We start from the raw sequence: 19,856 nt of genomic DNA, 5'->3' as shown, positions 1-19,856 counted from the left end.
TGTTACATTCTCCAAATCTCCACCCAGAACTGACAGCACATCTTCCATGATACTCCAGGAATTTACGCAGTCTTATTCCCTAAAACTGCACCCACTCCAGGTACCAACCCCAAAATTTACTTATGCAGAGTTGCTTTAAAAGTATCTTAAAATATATTTTGCATTCATCGTTTATCAGTATAATAACCCTTGCTTTGGAGAAGTCTCTGGCTCTTTCCACACAGGCAGAATAGAGCACCTCAGGGATAGCAAAAACGCCGTCCCTGGGGAGGGGTTTGCACGGCCGCCGCCGCTGCATCACAGCAGCGCTGGCCTCACCACCCCCAAGTGGCACGAAGACGCTGCTTCCGAACCTCGCTCCCTGAGCGAGGTTTTTCGGAAGCAGCGTCTTCCAACTGCTGCCGTGCGAATGGCAGCAGCTGGAAGGCGCCATTCCCCCCCACCGTCCCTGAATGCCATACCTCCACTACTGGTTTCCATCGCATCATAGAGGCCAGGGGACACGCCCCCCTGGCCTGCGACTCCAGAGCCACCACTCCAGCCTGCGTGGGGGGGGGGTGTCCCCTGGCCTCTGCAACGCGCTGGAAGCCAGGAGGAGTTCAGGGACGGCGCAGCCTGTGCGAAGGCGCAGCCTGCCCCCCTGCCGGGACTGTCTGTGCGAATGGTCACGGGGGGGTGGGGGGGTGCTAACGCACCCCCGCTTGGTGCCCGTGTGGAAAGGGCCAGTCTGTGAAGCTGTGTACCGAGCCTCCTGTCTGCTGATCTCTCAAAAAGACCATAAGACCTGTTTATTCCAGAAGGTATTGATAATAGAAAACTTGAACCTCTGGTCAATAAAATCTGGTCAATTTGTCTTGGATCTCTGATTTTTATGGAAATTTATTAGGTTTCTGAACTTGTAATAATTAGGTGTTGAGTTTTTATCTTGTACATGCATATCTGTAGATTGAACATGGGCAGTTTTCAGTTTTGTAAATATTGGCCTATATTTGAACACACATGCAACTGCCATATACTGACTCAGATCATTGGATCCATCAAGCTTAATATAGTCTATGAACCTTTGTGAAGGGCAGGCTTAACAAGCAATACAACAGGCTTCAAGAGATGTGATAACACCTTGTTCCACACTCTTTGTGCAGTGTACATGATCACATTTGGTCCTTTTGAAATAACAATTCAAAGTACAAAACTACACTGGAAATTACTACTGACAGAAGAAGACTGGAGGGTTGCCCTATTTTAGGCAAATTGTTATGAAGTTCCTCTGTAAACATTTTTAAAAACCTCAAGCGGAACAACTTTATACTCTTTAGACTTCCTTCATTAGGAAGACTTTTCCTAATTTTACAATCCTAAGCAATTCTAAACAGGTCTACTGAGGATCCTACTCAAGATTTTTTAACAGGAAAATGTTCTTAGATACCAGTTAGTTGCCCTAAGATAAAATGTTTATGGCAGGTATGCAGACAATGAAAACACTGATGTATTGGAGGCAAAATCTCTTGAGGCTAGCTACTGTGAGGACTGAGGCAACAAAACCAGCATCTGCCTTGCATACACACACAATGATGCTTTTATAACTCATCAAATAATTACATTGAAAGCAATGACAGCCTCTCAGTCTTTAGCTGCATAATATTAGAACAATAACAAATTGTTTTCAATTTTATCCTTATGTGCATCAAGACACACAAAATAATTATTATCATTACTGTATAACAAGAAAAAATATCAATAATATCAGATATCCATAGAGCTGTAAATATCCATAAACTACTGAAGTACAAACTTTGTTTTGCTTTTTTGTCAAATATTTATTCTGCAGAAGTATTATGCTGCATTAGGTGATAGAATTAACATCCACCCAGCACCATTTCTATTAGTTTAAAAAGTACTAAATCCTGTGCAGTTCTGCAAAAAAAAAAATCAGCTTGATTTTAAAAAAAAGTTTAAACTATGCTTAGACTTTAAGAATATACACTTTTAGAAAGGAAGAGTGTGTTTAGCAAATTACAAGGGAATTTGTTCATTTCAAGAGGAAAGGGAATAAGTAATAATATTATCGAACTGCTTTACTGGATGTGTCACAGCATTTAGGCATCCTGAGGGACTAGAGGCCTGCTTATAGGAGGTCTCATTTTTACTGGGTTATATCCAGATGATGTTCAAGTGACAAAGGAAAGGAGGAGCAGAGATCCCACCTGATTATCTTTCTTGCTGCAGTTCCAGACTGCTTTTATCCAGCATCAGCTTTCAAGGGAGTCACAGTGTGCTGTTTGTTCTTGCAAAACCTTTGCTTTTTTATTAGCAGCTTGCTTGAGGAGAGTATTATCTGTTGAGTCCCCCTTCTTGCTGTAGACCCCCCCCCCAATATTAATGGCATATGATTGTAGAGAGTCCATGAAGTGTAGCAGAGGCTTTTTTTAAAAGGCAGAACAGATGCTGTGAGGAAGAAGAAAATAATAACCACTTCCATAAAGTTCACTCTGCTCATGGAAGCCTTTGATTCAATCCAGTGTTGTTCTGTAACTGTCTTTTGGGTTAGTCACTACTGAAACAAAATTACGTGTTGATGAATTTTTCTGTGATGATTCTGGGTTTCTATAATTTTATAATTAAATATATTTTGAATGCATTCCAAAGTATCTTTTAAAAAATTATTCCTTTTACACCTGCTTTGCTGCCCTGGGTGGGTTTTGTATATGTATATGTGATATGTGTAGGTGATAGTGTGGTGCCCAATATTTCTTTACCAAATATCATGCCAACAGAGAGAGTTCCAAGTAACTTTATTTGCAAACAGTGGGGAGCTGTCCTTACATAGGCAGACTCCTCTTGCTTGTTACGTGTACAGCATTTTTATTCCATTTGCCCAAATCCACCACACCCTCTCCGTTGTCCCATTGGCTAAGGATACCTGGAATTACAATTTTCTGATATGCCTCTTACATGCTACTCCTTGATACGTCTCTTACATGCTACTCCGTGATATGTGCCCCACATGCTCACCCGTATAGTATGTGCATTAAAATGAAGGTTGTCATCAAAGCAGGAGAAGTTAATATGCATTAGTGCATTAAGTATGCTCAGTTAACACTACTTGCATAACTTCTGCCTCGTAGCCAAAGATTTGACTCTAACTAGCTTTGGCTGGTTCTTATCTTATCCAGCCTCACAAACATCCTCATGACTCATCTCCTCACTCCTAGTAGAAAACACACTTTTCATTTAATACAATAGCATTTTAAAATACATTTTACACCTGTTTTAGTTTATTCAGAAGTCATATTGGGCATAGCCATGATGCCATACTGTGTCTAATACCCCTTTTACTGGATTTCTAAAAGGAGTTTCTCCATATCTCTGATGTGTTCTAATGATCGAAAATATTTTATTGTTAGTGAAATGTGAACAAAATGGACACTGACTACCTATACAGTATAAACTCTGGTCTTCACTCAAGTCAGCTAGCAAAACCAGCACTAGAAAAAATGGGCACAAGTCAACCAAAATAAAGTTATTTTGATTTCAGCGGGATGATTTCATTACATCTAGTAAACCCATTGAAATCAAATATTTTATCAAATATCAAAAATTTTACCTGTATTGTGCCCAAAGCCAGTAAACTATTGCTAGTAGCACTTCAGAATGAACCTGTTGAATCACTATCAAAAGTTAATCAACAGAATGACTCTACATATTCTATTTTGATCCTGAAACAAAAAAAGGAAATAATCCAAGAGCCAGAGGGAAGCAGCAGCACAGGTATCTACGATTTCCACTGATTCATGGGACTCTGCCTAACATATTTTCCTGTTTCTTTAAGTATAATCTTTTTTTTTGCCTTCTGCCATTAATAAACAGCTTGCAAACATCATAAAGTTAATACAGAATAATAAATCTTAACTACCTAATGTCAGGTCAGAAGTATAAATCTGGTATAATATGCCAGGTCAGAAGAGAAGAATACTTTCCTAGAAAAATAGCAAGCAACTTTTAGTTCAGAGCTCTTACTAATTTTCTTACCTTCCAAAGACATTCTGTTGCTAATAAGATGAACAGTATCATTTTAGAAATTCCAAAAGAAAAAACATGGTGATCAAAATTAATTTATAAAATGCTCCAAAATTTATTTTGGCAAAATATTTTTAGGCAGTAAGACTTTGCTCTCATTTGATTTCTCCAAGGCAAACATGTATATACCGGTACTTTCCCCAGCTTGTCATATAAGAGTAACAAATTGTTTAGTTAACACAAGTGGGAACCTGAAAAGGCTTGAGAGAGGTATCTCATTTCTTCCTCCCCCAGTATTTCCCTTTCCTGTAGTCCCTATAGCCTCTCCCCTTTTCATGCTTCCTTTCCTCCTTCTAGGGCACCAGTCTCCTTGTGAGGACTACAAATCTCCTGGAATCACAACAGATCTCTCAACTACAGAGATCAGTTCCCACTTAGGATTGCCAGCTCTAGGTTGGGAAATTCCTGAAGATGTGGGGTTGGAGCCTTGGGAGGGTGAGGTTTGGGGAAGGAAGCAACCTCAGAAGGGTATAATGACATGGAGTCCACCTTCAACTCAGGGAAACTCGATTTTTGGCATCTGGAAGAAATGGTTGGGTGGAATCTATGGTGTTGAGGTCCCTCCCTTCCACAAACCTCAGGCTGTATTCCCCAAATCACCAGGTAATTCCTAATCTGGAATTGACAATCCACACTTCCTTCCCACTACTGTGTATGGCTGTGAAAGTTGGACAGTGAAGAAAACTGTCAGGAAGGATGTGGTGTTGAAATGTTTTGTGGATATTGTGAACCACCAAAAAGGGGGTTGGATATCAAATTGAGTCTGAACTCTCCCTAGAAGTTAAATGATGTTGTCATTCCTTGATCACATTATGAGAAGACAAGAGTCACCAGAAAAGACAATAATGCAAGGAAATGTTGAAGGCAGCAGGAAAAGAAGATGATCCAGCATGACATGAATTGATTCAGTCAGGGAAACTACAGCCCTCAGTTTGCAAGTCCAGATCAAGGCTGTTAATGATATTTTGTAACTCATTAATACATAGGATTGCCATAAGCAGTTTGATGGCACTCACATACACAATAATGTTTATAACAGTTGAATGATATAAACCTCCATGGGCTATACTCTAATAATATGCCCCGAAGAAGTAATAATATCTCAGAACCATATGTAACAAACATCAGTGTGTGGTCATGATAAACAGTGCTATGACAAGCTATTAAACAATGCACCTATTATGTATTGGCAGATCTTTGTATTCACTTATTAAGAAGCTGCAACAAATAGTAACTCTAAGATAATAAATAAAATGAAATGTTTATCTAAAATAATGTTTTAGATAAAAGTATTTTAAATAAATGTTTTGCTAATTGTTAGAAAATAGAAACCAAAATATAAAGAATCCCACTGAAATGAAATGCACTTATATTGTAAAGATTCTTTATAGGGTTCTATAATGTACATATAATAGTTTTGCGTAACTGTTACCACATTTAAATCTGGCAAATTATGGGCAGTCCAGTCACTTATCCGGTCAAATATGAGACTGCAGATTTAACAAAAAATAAAATAAAATAAAAATTGCAAAACAATGAATCACATAGGGAAATCTTGTATGTTGGAATGAGATTTTCACAAGATATGCTCCCAGCTAGAATTAGCTGGTTAGCATAGGCTAGGAACATAAACGCTGATCTTTCTAATCCAAAAATATACTGAAAAAGCAGTATTTCCAGGTATATAGATGTATATATAGAAACATCTGAGAAGCTTTGGGGATATTCAGGAATATCTGAGGTTTGCCTTTTTGGGATCCTGGATATTTATTTTCAGTTTACAATGTTCCCAGAAATTTGGGGAGGGGGCAGAGGAGTGAAACATCTGCCCAAACATAATGATAAGTTCACAGCTTTCTGAGCATGAGTAGGTGGGAATAAAAAGCAGAACTGGCTGCAGCTTGACTCCATCTCATGGTGAGATATTGCAGAGTTGAAGACCTATGTGCCTCAAAGCCTCTCCCTGTTGCTTTCTGAGCCCTTTTTTGGAGAAGTGATGTTAGTGTGTCTGTGTCAGTTTCTTGCCAGGTCTGCCTGTGTGCCTTGGTACTGGCATCCCAGGTTGGTTAGCTGTGGATTCTCTGGTTTGATATTGGTTCTGTTGGGCTTGCAATATTGGCCCTGGATTCTGCTTGGTTTCCATAATTTGACACTGATTCTTTTGAGTTTGCAAAAGTGCCCCCTGTTTTAGTTGTTTGGGCTTTGCTTCTATGGTTTGACATTGGCTCTGGGGTCTGTTGCATTTATTGGTTCTGTTTGCATTTGGAAAGTTTTGGCCAGTGGTTGCTCTTGTGCATGTGGCTTTGTGCACTGAAGTAAGATGATTTCCCCCTCACTGGAAACCATACAGACAAGTAGGAGAGCTGGTGGCATCTTGTTCAGGGACTCATAGAACTGGAAAATTGGGGAATCTTTGGTTAACAGGAAGGACTAGGGCTCCTGCAATTTTGACATCATTTATTTGAAAGACAGCCACTCCAGCCACCCAGAAAGAGTTCCCCAGTAGAGAATAATGGACCCCAACATTTCAGATGTTAGCTCCTGGGGTTGCTGTAGATTCTCCACTAATCAGAAGTGTTCCCTTAGCAGAGGACAGGAGTGGGTTGAAGGGGGACTGTGGTAATGGAATTGTCAATCAGAACACAGGAAAAATGGGATGTTTGCGCCTGCATGTTTGCATTCTAAAAAGAAAAATAGCAGGTTCATGCAAAGGGGCAGAAAGAAAATGGATTGTTTCCTTCACAGAAAACAGGCACCCACGCGAAGAACAAAAGCAGAATAAAATAGTCCTGGATTTTAAAATAACAGATGTAACCTATTATTATTATGCTGTGCGGAATCCACCTTTCTTACTCAGATGTATCAATCAGCTCTTTATGCTGCCCTTGGGAACCCTTAATTGTCATTGACTTCCTTGGCTGATTACAATGACTTGACCCTCAAATACAACTTTTCTAATAAACACCAAAAGCAAACGCACCAAAAGGCTTTCTCCCAGAAAGAGCTGCCAGGCCTGTACAAAAAGATGCCATGTACATTAATTGAAGCCTTTTATATTTTTGAATCACCATTCCTTTAGAAATCAGTAACCAAGTAGTTTTTTCTGTATGCTGTGACTCTATGAACCCATGCCCCCCCCCCCCCCCGCCGTTATATTTGGTATAGAATTGAGCTTCATTAGAATTTCAGCTTTGATTTTTAAAAGATATGATGGGTCATTATAGTATTTTTGAATCTAAACATCTAAAAAAAAGAGGTAGGGAAGATTAAGTTTCTGATCCCCTGAGACTGATATATCACCTCTCAGCTAGGGAAAGCTGCATGTGACATTACCTGCATAGATCAACTAGCTGAATAAACATATTGGCACTGGACAATGTTGATCCTTTATTGTTACACATGAGTCTGATTTAAGGCTGTGGTTCTACTTTTGCACCCATTTTCTCTTTTGCTCCATTGCCTTTCCCTATCAATTCTTCCAAAATTGCACATCCACATAGTGTTTGCAAAATAGCCTCAATGGGGGATCTGCACCTAAAAAAAAGGTACTATTTGGATTTCAGGAATGGGCATTCTTGAACATGCAGGATTCCCATTACCATTTCAGAATGCAGATTGTGAAAGGATTTGAGAAGGGGGAGGGTTAATTCTGATTTGGATGCTTCCACCATCTGAGGCTAGATCCATGGCAACCTGAGAAAGGACTTTTTCTGTTGTGAAACTTTGGAGATATCCCTTAAAAGAGATTTCTTCATCTTCCTCTATTGTCATCCTATGCCAGTGGCTTTACCTTTTGCTAACTGAAAGCAAGATTTTTAATGATGGCAGTATTGTGATTGCATGGCAGCCTCATAATGGCCACTGCAGAGAGCATTCCTTTCTTAAATTATTTGTGGGTGAGTTAACCTCCCAATTTAAAAAAAATCAGATTCTTCTGCAAACATGGGCTTTTCTCAGGTTTGTCGGAAGATGGGTCTTATCCGTTCATGGTCCCAGACTCCAAATTTAAGAACGACAAATGGAGTCATGTTGAGAATTTGATGATGATGAGTAGTAGTGATGATGATTATTATTAGTAGTAATTAGTAGTAGTGAGTAGTAGTAGTAGTAGTAGTAGTAGTAGTGAAGTAGTAGTAGTGATGATAATTGGGCTTAGTGCGCTAACAAGATCAGGATTAGATTGGGTGTGGTGGGGTGGGTGGAGAAAGAAAATAATCTTTTCTAATGCTGATTGTAAATGTCTTGCTGGAAATGTCTATCAGTGCTCATGAAAGAAGTTTTTTTAGTGCACTGTGGATTTTCCATTTCAAAACAACCTTAAGGTACATTGACCTAAGAAAAATACCACTATCTTGTGAATTTCTATGTGCTGTTGCCCTAACTGACCTCCTATAAATGTTGGAGGAAGGATGTGCAGGGCATTGGGGGAAAAACTCTTCCTTCCATTCTTGTTTTTTTTAATCTTCTCAGTTTATTTATAAAGATTCTTGGACTGAAAGCAGTCCAGATTTGGTTGCTCTGGTTAATTCGGAGGCTACTGTGTTAATAACACTGCCAGATTGAATTAAATTCTGCACCTCTCACCCTTGTGTAACAATTTCTCAGGAAATTCAGGATTAGACTTTTCTGGCTTAATTTTAATCTCATTATCAAACTCAATGTGTCTACAGTTTTATCTTTTCATTATTTAAAATGTGTGGAATATTGTTTCATATTGAAAAATCCTTCCCAGTGTGTTTCTCTTGGCAATTTTTGATGAAGGTTTCAGCTTTGAGTACTCTCCTGTGAAGGCTATTATTAAATCAGTACATATCCATTGAACACATTGCTCTATGATTTGTAAAAAACTTTTTTTACACTGACTGTGTTGAAAGTGTGGGGTGCTATCCCATAAATATTAGGAAAATATGGATGAATTGATTTTCTCATGGATGTTATAATTATACTTTTTGTTTTTATTCACACAATGTGCATATTGGACTAGTGTATGGCATTTTCCGGACGGACAAAATATCTCGGGGGAACCGGGATCATACATACCAAGATGTTTCTATCTCAGTTTCTCCCTCCGCATGGCAGCCCGTCAGTGCGTTCAGGCCCGGAGGAAGAACTTACATAGCCCCTGGTTTAGTTTCATTTTCCTCAACGACGTTGCTGCACATGCGCAAACTGTCCCGTTTTTCCAACATTCTGATTTGCTGCAGGCGGCAAGGCGGGAAAAATAAACCAGTCCATCTCCCGCGGTGTTTGCATGGGAGCAGGATCTGTTGTTTTTTTTAAAGAACCGCCAATTTTATCATTTTTTGAAAGGCATAGATAAGGGAAATCTTGTGGGGCGGGCCCAAGTTAGACCCAGAAGCCATGTGGAAGTCATGGCTGAACTGAGATGTTTCACCTCCTTATCCCAGGATATATTGGCTGTGGGGAAAACACCTATGTTTATTTATATTTATAAAAAACAGGGTTTTTTTAAACAAAATATATTTTAAGTGACATTTTCCTTTTTTCTGATGTCTTTTCTTCTTAGTGAATCCTAATGTGAGCCAACCTTGTCCAGGAGGATGTGCAACATGTTCTGAATACAATGGATGCCTGACATGTAAACCCCGACTGTTTTTTTTCCTGGAGAGGATTGGCATGAGACAGATAGGGGTATGTCTTACTTCCTGTCCCAGTGGATATTATGGAACACGACTCCCTGAACAAACTGCATGTACAAGTAAGTTGAGGCTGAAAATCAGAACTATGTTTGCTTTGCTATGTTGTTAAATTTATATTTATTGATTTGGTATTTTAAAATTCTTGAATTTTTTGATTTACACAAAAAACTATAAAGGTTTCATGAATTTCTTCACATGTCCATTTCAGCCACACTTTATGGTAATGTTCATGTTACATATGTGCAAACTATATAACACTCTGTATCTATGATATAATCAACACACTGACAGTGAATATAGATTATCCCCTACATACTAAAGCAAAATCTGGCAGTCTGACATCACAGCAATGACCGTGCCTTAAGACTTAACAGCAGCTGGAAATAACTCATGTTTTAGATAATGTCACAAAAAGAAACTTTCAGTAAAGTAACTAGTAATGAATGTGGTTAGTGTCTATGAATGCACATTTAAAAAGGACTAATCACAGCTCTTTCCTTACAAAGCAAGGAATTTGAATGCTGTTTTGTTGTTTGTACCTTTCCCGATTTTCAAGTTAGCTGCCCGCCGTTTAAAATACTGGATGAGCAATTAATCACTGTTGCTTCATTTTTAAAAAACAAAAAATGTAAAGTCCATTTTAAAGAGCTGCAAACCATTTCAAGGGTAGGAGGTAGGTTTATTTTGTGATAAGATGCAGCCAAAAATACTGTGCGTAACTAGCTTCTGCTGCAAGCTGCCGGAATGGATTTCCCTTGGGGAATATATCAGTATACTTCCACATCAGTCCAACACATGTGAATTTACTCAAGTGTACTGTTCCAACAATGTAGATTTTCCTAAGCTTTACAGAAAAAGCATGTTGGGGAATATATGCACCATGGCAGGCCATTCCCAGTGCCAGAGAGACAAAAGGTGGCATATGAATTACATGGATAAGTTTGTTGTGTCTGAGTTTGCAATTAGGGGGACAGATAATATTTTATGGTGGGAGCACATTTGGTTGTGGCACATCCAGTTATTATTGGCTACTGTCTGTCATGACTTGCATATTATATCACATTACTCTGGCTTGGTCATATATACATATTATGTATTATGATTGATTGCATGAAGTAGTTATTTTTTCCTTGAATTTCAGAATGTAAGCCTGATTGTGAAGCCTGCTTTAACAGTAATTTCTGCACAAAGTGTAAAACTGGGTTTTACTTACATCTTGGAAAGTGCCTTGAAAACTGCCCGGAATGGCTGGAACCCAACAATTACACAATGGAGTGCAATGAAATTGGTAAGTAAACTAACAGTCTTAAGAACTATGCCCAAGTGAATTGCTTTTGGATATATCAGTTCTCCATACCGCTATAAAACTGACAGTTTAAAGTCAACAAAGAAAGCCATGCTCAGAATAAAAATATATACTTTTAAAACTGCCGATGATATTATCTTGTCCAAATGCCCCATTTCTACTCACAATTTGGTCTCCCTCATGAGACATGCAATAAGACAAATCATGCTATGGTCACAAGTAAAAATGGTGGCAGCCTGTTCTGTGTAAATCTTTTTCTCAGTTTTGCATAGGTGACCTTATAATTTGAGCCAATAACTCACAAATGAAATAAGATTCTGAGAATAAGTGTGTTTAAAGTAAAAAAAATGTTTAAATTTGTAGGACATAATTTTTTCTTAGACTTCTGGCTAATAGAATTCATATGTGAAAAGTAAGTATAGAGTTGTTTGAGGCTTACATCATGCATGTTTGTGTATATGTTGCAGTGCATTGTAAAGTTAGTGAATGGAGCCCGTGGAGCCCTTGCACAAAGAAAGGGAAAACATGCGGTTTCAAAAGAGGGAATGAAACAAGGATCAGAGAAATCCTACAACTTCCTTCTACAAAGGGGAGCTCATGCCCACATACAAGTGAGACAAGAAAATGTGTTGTACAAAGAAAAAGATGCCAGAAAGGAGAAAAAGGTACAGTTTCATCATTGTATTTAATTTTATAATTATTTTGTATAGGTGAATGTATGGATATATTCCTTATTAAGGCACATTGAAACACTAGTTTCAGTGGCATCAAACAGCTCAACAAATAGTATCAGATATGCTTCAGATGTTCTGAGATTGGATAAAAGACATTATCAACAGCATAATGCTGCAAGTTCATGCTGCCTTCTTATCCTGATCTTTTGTTTTGTTCAACCACAGTTGTTTAATTTGGTTTCTATTGCTAGAGTCTTCCTTGATTTTTAAAAATTATAATGAAAATCCCCGGCCCCTTCCACACATGCAGAATAATGCACTTTCAATCCACTTTCACAATTGTTTGCAAGTTATTCCGTTTAGAAAAAATCCAGCTGCAAAATTAGTTAGAAGTGGATTGAGGAGTGGATTACTTGAAAGTGCATTATCAATAATAATGAAGAAGGGGTTTCATAATAACTAAAAGTGTGACAAATTAGTTTGATGTGCAGTATGCAAAATGACTCTCAATAGTTCAATTTATTGATGTCATTTCCAGATGTGTGCTGGGTAGGGTATGACAAAAGTATAGCAGTATTTGCAATTTAAATTTATTGCAAAGCTTTCACCAAAGTTTTTCACTTATGCATATAAATAAACTTTATCAATCATGTCGTTTAGCCTTCTGTAAATGTTCTTTTTTCTACCTAGAAAGCAGATTTCAAATTTGTTTGAACCAAATGTTTGTGGGAAATAAATGCTAAATCACATTATCTAATTGAGCTGTTTACTTAAATCAGTGTCATACTGGGGCTAAATTGCACCTGGAACATGACCGCCTCCCTGCACCCCCCCATCAGACTTCCTGTGCCCCCCTGCGCCCCACTTATTGGAGCCAGTGAGCCAGCAGAGAGAGTGGGGGAGGGCAGGGCTTGGGGAGCAGGGCTTGGATAGGCGCTGCGATGGCAAGCTGGCTTCTGTGCTGGCCTGTGCCATGGCACCCCACCCTCTTAACCTCCCTGCAGGTCAGCTTCTACCCCCTGGGGCCTGGGGAGGGCAGGAACCAGCCTGCAGAGAGGCTGGGAGGAGGGAGGGGGTCTGCAGCATGTGCCCCATGTTCCCATCAGTGGTACGCCACTGACTTGAATGAACAACAATGATACATAATGAGATGTGCATATACATTGATGTGCATATGCATGTGCATATTCATATCTACCAGTGGGTTAGTCGTTGGAAACCTATAAAATAAATGTGTAAAAATAAAATCAACTATATTGTTAATTTTTTGTTGGTTGTTACTGCTTTATGAACTAGAAATGTTGTACACATCTAGGTCTAAAACAGGGGTCTGCAACCTATGGCTCTCCAGATGTTCATGGACTACAATTCCCATCAGGCTGATGGGATTTGTAGTCCATGAACATCTGGAGAGCCGCAGGTTGCAGACCCCTGGTCTAAAAGAAGTCCCTTTATTACAGTAGTTGGGTGGTATGCTTGGAAAAGTCTTTGCATGTGCAGAAAACTTGCATAGAGCTACTCCATTTAAATCTTTTAACACCTCTGAGAGGATATGAGGAAGCAATCTGCTGTAGTTCATTCACTGACTTTCTATGGTACATGGTTATCTACCTCTAGGCAGAAACTGCTAGGGTTTACATAGAATCTATGGCCGTTTCCGCACGGACAAAAGGAGCGACGCGATGACGTCATAAATAGCAATGCATCCGCGAAAAAGCGTTCGCACAGACAGGCGGAGCTGCGTGCGTCAGGAGCCCCGCAGAAATGTGACGGTTCGCACGGAAGCGCTGCGGAAGCGGCGTCTCGCCACGCTCCGTTGCAGCTGCGCACTCGTGAAGCAGCGCGATTGGCTGATGTGACTGCCCTGATGTCCTGCCTGTCCCCCATCTGTCATTGCCTCCCCTCCCAGCTGCTGTCAGTCCCGGATTCATATTGCCACCAGCGAGACCAGAATTGTGTATGGAGGCAGCCTACATCTGCACAGGCGACATGGATCTAGGAAAGGAATTATGACCATGCAGGGAAATCACCAGGGACAAGCATTATTGTGTGAGGGGGGGCGGTGATTAAGCTTAATATGCCTTTTGGCCGATGGTCGCCTGCATTGTTAAAGGAGCGGCTCCGTGGCGGGAGATTACGCCGCGGCTTCTGCGGCGTCGGTAAAATCACGTAATGTATGGAAAAATAGCGGCGAAGCGTTTTTTGAATCTGTGAAGCGTCTTCATTGCTGATTAAAGCGTTTTTATGCTTGCGCGACTGCGCTTTTATCCGCTATGCGTCGCGAGAGCCTTTCGCTCTAGCGTTTCTTTTTCACGTTTCCGCGGCGTCATATTTCCTGCCCGATGCGGGAAGCGGCCTATGTGCTTTTAAATAGTTTCAATCTATGTTGGGAATTTTCAAAGTCAGTAGTGAAAGTTAAGCATGCTTTAAAAATTGTGGAGTGTATAAGGAGATACAGGTTGCTTGGCAGATATTGAGAAGTATATCCCCGATGCTCACTTGAGAAGTCATAGCAACAACAAGGCCACGAGTGCTGAGGTGGTATCTTTGGTCAGGTTTGTTCTTCCTGACAGCACTATGGAAAGGAAAAGAGCGGTCCAAGCTCATAGAAGCCCTACTTTTTTTTATTTAATTAGGGTCTTTAAAGGAATTTATTTTAAACTGGTCTGCAAAATTTTGCTAGCATCATAAAGGTCAATACTGATAGAACATTGAACTCCAGATACACAAACTTTCTATATGCATCAACCCTTGTCATAAAGATTTGTGTACCAAAAAACTCTATACACTGGAATTTGTTTTAGATTTTTTCATAGGACACATGCTGAATTAATGCACCAGTCAGACCTTTTGGGTCTCACCATTGTCCCATGTGAATTTAGAATAGAGCTGTGCATTTGGATTTGCTGAACTGAAAAACAGCTGAAAAATACCTTTTCAGCACTTTCCAGCTTCTTTCTGGCTAAAAAAAATGGGTATGGACTCCATTAACAGTAGCCAAAAAATCTGAATCCAAAAAAACTGGGGAAAAAAATCAGCTTTTTTTTTTTAAAAAAAAGGATTGTTTAAAGAATGCCCACAGAAACACACAAAAGTTTTTCACTGAAGCCTAAGAAATATTTCCAGGGCACAGGGATATGTTTTTAAAGGTAGGAAGTGGGACATCAAATTTGCTGCTGGTGACTCTTGTTATAAGAAGTTTGAGTTTTGTAAAGATTGGGTCAGGGAGTCCAATTTGATTGGTCCCCATTTTTTCCTCATTTTGGACTTAATCTTTACCAAACCTGGGTTCTTTGTAAAGAGTGTCACCAGTAATTATACTGCAAATGTGGTGCCTTTACTTTAACCCCCTTTCTGAGCCCCAGAAAGATTATCTATAGCAGTGGTTCTCAACCTTCCAAATGCCGCAACCCTTTAAAACAGTTCCTCATGTTGTGGTGACCCCCAACCCTAACATTTATCCATTTTACAGATTGAGAACACTGATGCAGAGAGTCTTAGGCGACCCCTGTGAAAGGGTCGTTCGACCCCCAAAGGGGTCCCAACCCACAGGTTGAGAACCACTGATCTATAGAATATAATGGAGACAAAAAAAATTGAGATTCCCAAAAAAGCAAGAAACCTCCTGTAACAGTATGGAAATTTGGCATTTTTCAGAAATTCTGCAAATTTTCAAATCCAAATACACCTGAAATTGAAAAATACAAAAAAAAATTGTGCACATTTTTCTGATACACTAAATGCCCAACATAGTCCTAGGTCTGCCGTAGAAGTTCAGCAGTGTAGGCAGCCTTTTTTGTCTCCTGTTGCTGACCTCTCTACTGAAGAACACCAGATATACAGGACTTCCACGGAACATCAGGCCTCCCCAAAAGTATTACATCCACTGAGCTAAATGTTCTGATAATACAAGGTAGCTCCTCTATAATGTTTTACAGTTATTTCATGTGTTTGAGCCGATATGTAGATTTTTTTAAAAGAGAAAAAGGCCAACATTCTGGCCACATCTAAGTTTTATTTAGTTTTTTAAAATCAGTTCATCCATCCCTAATTAGTATGCGTCCATGTAGTGCATCCAACATATTTGTAGACCGGATTTGATAAATACGCAGTTGACTCTTGTGTATACAGAGGGAGTCCAGTCGGATGTCCTGTTGGGCTTTCAGTAGATTTCCTAAAACAGTGTTTAACTAAAATTTCCAAAGCCATTCATCAGTGTTAGGGCTACTGTGGTTTTAGTTGAAGACAATGTGATACAATGCCAGCAGGCTTAAACTATTAAGTGATTAAATTCCTTTTATTTACGCCCACTCACATACTGCACAAATGCAGCCACCAATGAAATTCAATGGGTTGCAAAGGAAAGTAGGTTGTTCATTTAGCATTTCTGTGGGAAGCATTATTGTTACTTCATCTCTAGTCACTTTTCTTTGTTTAAGAGCCCAGATTTCATTAACATTCACTGAAATAGCATAATAGGATCTAATAAAGCAATCAAAGGCTGCTATCCTATGCACTTTTGCCTAGGAGTAAGTCCTATTATTCATAGTACAATTTACTTCTGAGTAGGGTAGGACTTCATGTGGGAGAGGTAGGAGATTTGTGTCCTGCCTTGAAAATACAGTGCAGGTTGTCATACACATTTTCACAAATTTGTGTGAACATTTTTATATATAGTGTTTCAGCTTTTTGTCTATATACACTCCTTAATATTATTCCTGCAGCTCCCTGATTTCTGTCTACCAAAATTATTGTGAAGGTTTGTATGTTTCTTGTAGGTAATAAATGCCTTATCTTTTACAGGGGGCATTTTTAGCTCTTAATAGCAAGGTTTTTCACATATCTTTCCCAATAGTGCTAAGAAAAAAGGGAAAAAAGTAGAAGTTTTGGATTTGATGACTGAGGATTTAGGAATGCAAACTAAGAGTAGCTGGCTAGAAATGTTACTAGTGGTTGATCCAGATAATCTCAAGAAGGTTCAAGAATAACCTCTATATCATTGCCTTCCCCTTACACCCTCCTATCACCTTCCATCATTGTGTTGAACAGCTTATAACTGAAACACTTTTACAGGTATGTAGATTAAATATGCATACAAGGGATCAGGCCCTCTGACCAGATGGGATTTCCAGTTATGTACAGCCTGTGGATGGACAATGTATATGTTTCTTCAGTAAATGCACATGTAATGTATGCACTGTTCTTAAAGAATACTCCAAACCTTCCTCTCTCCCATACTTGTCTTTTAGACAAACTATCTACTTTGCTGCATTGCTACGTGACTGTTACTATCTACAGTCATGATCTCCAAATTTTGATTGATCCTCTTCTAGGCAGATAATGGTCATGCGACCCCAACAGGTTGACAGGAGTTGATTGAAGTTATGCATTAAATCATCCCATTTTTAGAATAGTTCCTCAGCTTAGTAATATTTGAGTGTATTTATCTCATTTATGATAAACACAACCCTGTTTGTGCATCTTGTTTTAAAAAGTAGATTTTCAGTTTCTTCTTTCTCACACTTCTCCCTTCCTCTCTTTCCCATGTATGATCAAAATTGAATAGAATCTAACATAATTCCAGATGTTAAACCTAAAAAGAATTAATGCAAAAATTTCATCATGTCAATAGAATGCATAGAAACATAAGGCTTTGTAGTTCTGATAACTGAAAAACAACACACTTATTGGATATAGCTCAAATTTCACATGCAGATAATTAATCTTTGGCAATGCTCTCAGCCAGTGAATCTTTTCCCTAGTTTACTACCTTTCTTAACTTTTACCACAGATCAATGTAATTATGAATTGTTTTTACCAATCAGGGTTACAGAATTTTAAATTTGATTGCCATGACAAAAGATGGAGCTTTATTGTAAAAGTAGAATTTACCTGACAAAGTTGAATGGCCTCTGCCCATCAAAAAACCAAATCCTATATACTTTTAAAAGACTGCTCTTTGGAGTTTCTTTTCCCATTTGGTTAATAGACCAGTGGTCTAAGCTTACATAATCTTTACCTACATAACTTGTTTACCACTAAAATCTAACTTACAAAACTTGTCTAATACTTAAAATTCTCTTATCAATATTTCACAACCCATACACAGCCTAAAACTTATTTTCATACACACTGAATTCTTATTAATTTCATAAACACCTCATTAGCCTATTGGAAGTACCACTTGGCATTACAGAAATATATAAATTATCTGAAATACAATGTGTGTGTGTGTGTGTGTGTGTGTGTGTGTGTGTGTGTGTGTGTGTGTGTGTGTGTGTGTGTGAAGTGCCATAAAGTCACAGCCCACTTATGGTGATCCTAGCAATGGGTTTTCAAGCATGCTGCTGAGACCTAGGCCGTTTCCGCACGGCCGCCATGCGCCCCCACGCCGCCAAGAGTTCTGCTGGCGTGAGGCATGAAAGCCTCGCTCGCACGCCATGGCGTGCAAGCGAATGGCCAAGCAGAGGTTCTCAAGAGGGAGAGGCGGTTCAAGATGGAGTCGCTTCGCTGACTGACGATATACTTTGCCTGCTGGCGCCTGCACTGGCTTCATCGCCGCCCTCCCACCCCTGGAGGTCGGAGGACAGTGTGGGCGGGCCTTGGCGGCAAGCAGGCGATAACGGAGACATCGTGGAGTGGGGCGGAGAAGGGAGACAGCGTCTTCCCGGTGGCGCGGTTCGCACCGCGCCGCCGGGAAGACGCTTCCCCCCCAACAACAACCCTTTAAAGGGTTGTTGTTTAGGGCGGCCTGATGCCGCCCTGGGGGGGGGAGCGCAGTCAGGTCGGTGCTGCTGCGTTGCAGCAGCGCCACCTGTGCAAACGGCGACCTGGGGGCGGCGTTTTTACCGCCCCCAGGCCGTCGTTTTTGGGCCATGCGGAAACGGCCCTAGTTATATCTGCTGATGGAGGGTTGGCCAAGAGCTGCCCCAGAGGTTTTAGCCAGTTGTTTGGAGACTGTGGTTGTATGGATGAAAGAGAGCTAGATCTCTTTCTGAAGCTGAATTTCTGAAGACAGAGGTCATGTTTCTAGATCATTGCAGGTTGGGTGGGGAGTTCCGGCTGCCGACCCTGTATGGTGTCCAGTTGACAGCCACATCAATTGTTAAGAGCCTGGACAAGCTCCTGGATGCCTCCTTAACTATGTAGGCACAAGTGGCACAAACGGCTCATTTGGTATTCTTCCATCTATGCCAGGCAAAGCACCTGGTTCCATATCTCTCCCAGCAGCTGGCCACAGTTATTCATGCAACGGTCACCTCCAGATTAGACTTCTGCAATTTGCTCTATGCATGGCTACCCTTGGACCTCTGTGGAAGCTCCAGCTGGTCCAGAATGTGGCAGTGTGGCAGGCACATATACTACCAGTACTCTGCCAGCTGCACTGGCTGCAGGTGAAGTACCGGATAAGATTCAAGGTTCTTGTATTAATGTAAATGGTCTGAGGTCTGCATACCAACGAGACCATCTGTCCTGGTACATTCCCCAAAGAGTTCTTAGATCTGCAAATAACAATCTGCTGTTGATCCCTGGACCAAAGGGAGTCTGGCTAGCCTCAACTAGGGCCAGGATTTTTTTGGCTCTGGCCCCAGTCTGTAATGCTCTGTCTAATGAGACTATGGCCCCATAGGACCTTAGGCAGTTTGGCAGGGTCTGTAAAACAGAACTGTTCCACCAGGCATATGGTTGAGACAACTATGATACCTACTGCCCCCCCCCTTCTTCTCCTTCTTCATTTTTATATTGATTTCCATCATTAATCACCTGAGGGCGTGGAATATGCTGATTGCCATCTTGTGATTATTTTAATATGTATTTATTGCTGCTGATGTTTTAATGTTTATATTTTATATGTTTATATTCTGTTGAGATGATGTGAGCCATCCCGGGCCCAAAAGGGAAGGAGTGACATAGAAATCTAATAATAAATAAATAAAAAATACTAAAGTGAATAATCAGAGGCAATTTGCCATTGCCTTCCTTTGCAGAGACTTCCTTGGTGGTCTCCCTTCCAAGTACTTACCATGATTAACTTCCAAGGTCTGACAATATCAGGTCACCTTCCTACACACAATGTAAATAGTGTAGAGAAATACACAGCAATTACTAAAATTATTAAATTAGAATTTTTATAATACT

At 40.0% G+C, this 19,856-nt stretch overlaps 1 protein-coding gene across 1 annotated transcript in view; it reads left to right on the top strand.

The window, feature by feature from the left end:
* RSPO3 (R-spondin 3) overlaps nucleotides 1–19,856 on the top strand; it is a 56,539-nt gene that overhangs the window by 13,735 nt on the left and 22,948 nt on the right. The window contains exons 2-4 of the mRNA XM_048491223.1: nucleotides 9,605–9,796; nucleotides 10,879–11,025; nucleotides 11,511–11,708. Of these exons, the coding sequence (XP_048347180.1) occupies nucleotides 9,605–9,796; nucleotides 10,879–11,025; nucleotides 11,511–11,708 (537 nt within the window). The remainder of the gene's footprint in view (nucleotides 1–9,604; nucleotides 9,797–10,878; nucleotides 11,026–11,510; nucleotides 11,709–19,856) is intronic.

This window comes from Sphaerodactylus townsendi, linkage group LG01 (assembly GCF_021028975.2).
Source record: "Sphaerodactylus townsendi isolate TG3544 linkage group LG01, MPM_Stown_v2.3, whole genome shotgun sequence".
Lineage (NCBI taxonomy): Eukaryota > Metazoa > Chordata > Lepidosauria > Squamata > Sphaerodactylidae > Sphaerodactylus > Sphaerodactylus townsendi.
The sequence above is the reverse complement of the archived record's forward strand: the minus strand, read 5'-3'. Positions and strand labels throughout refer to the sequence as shown.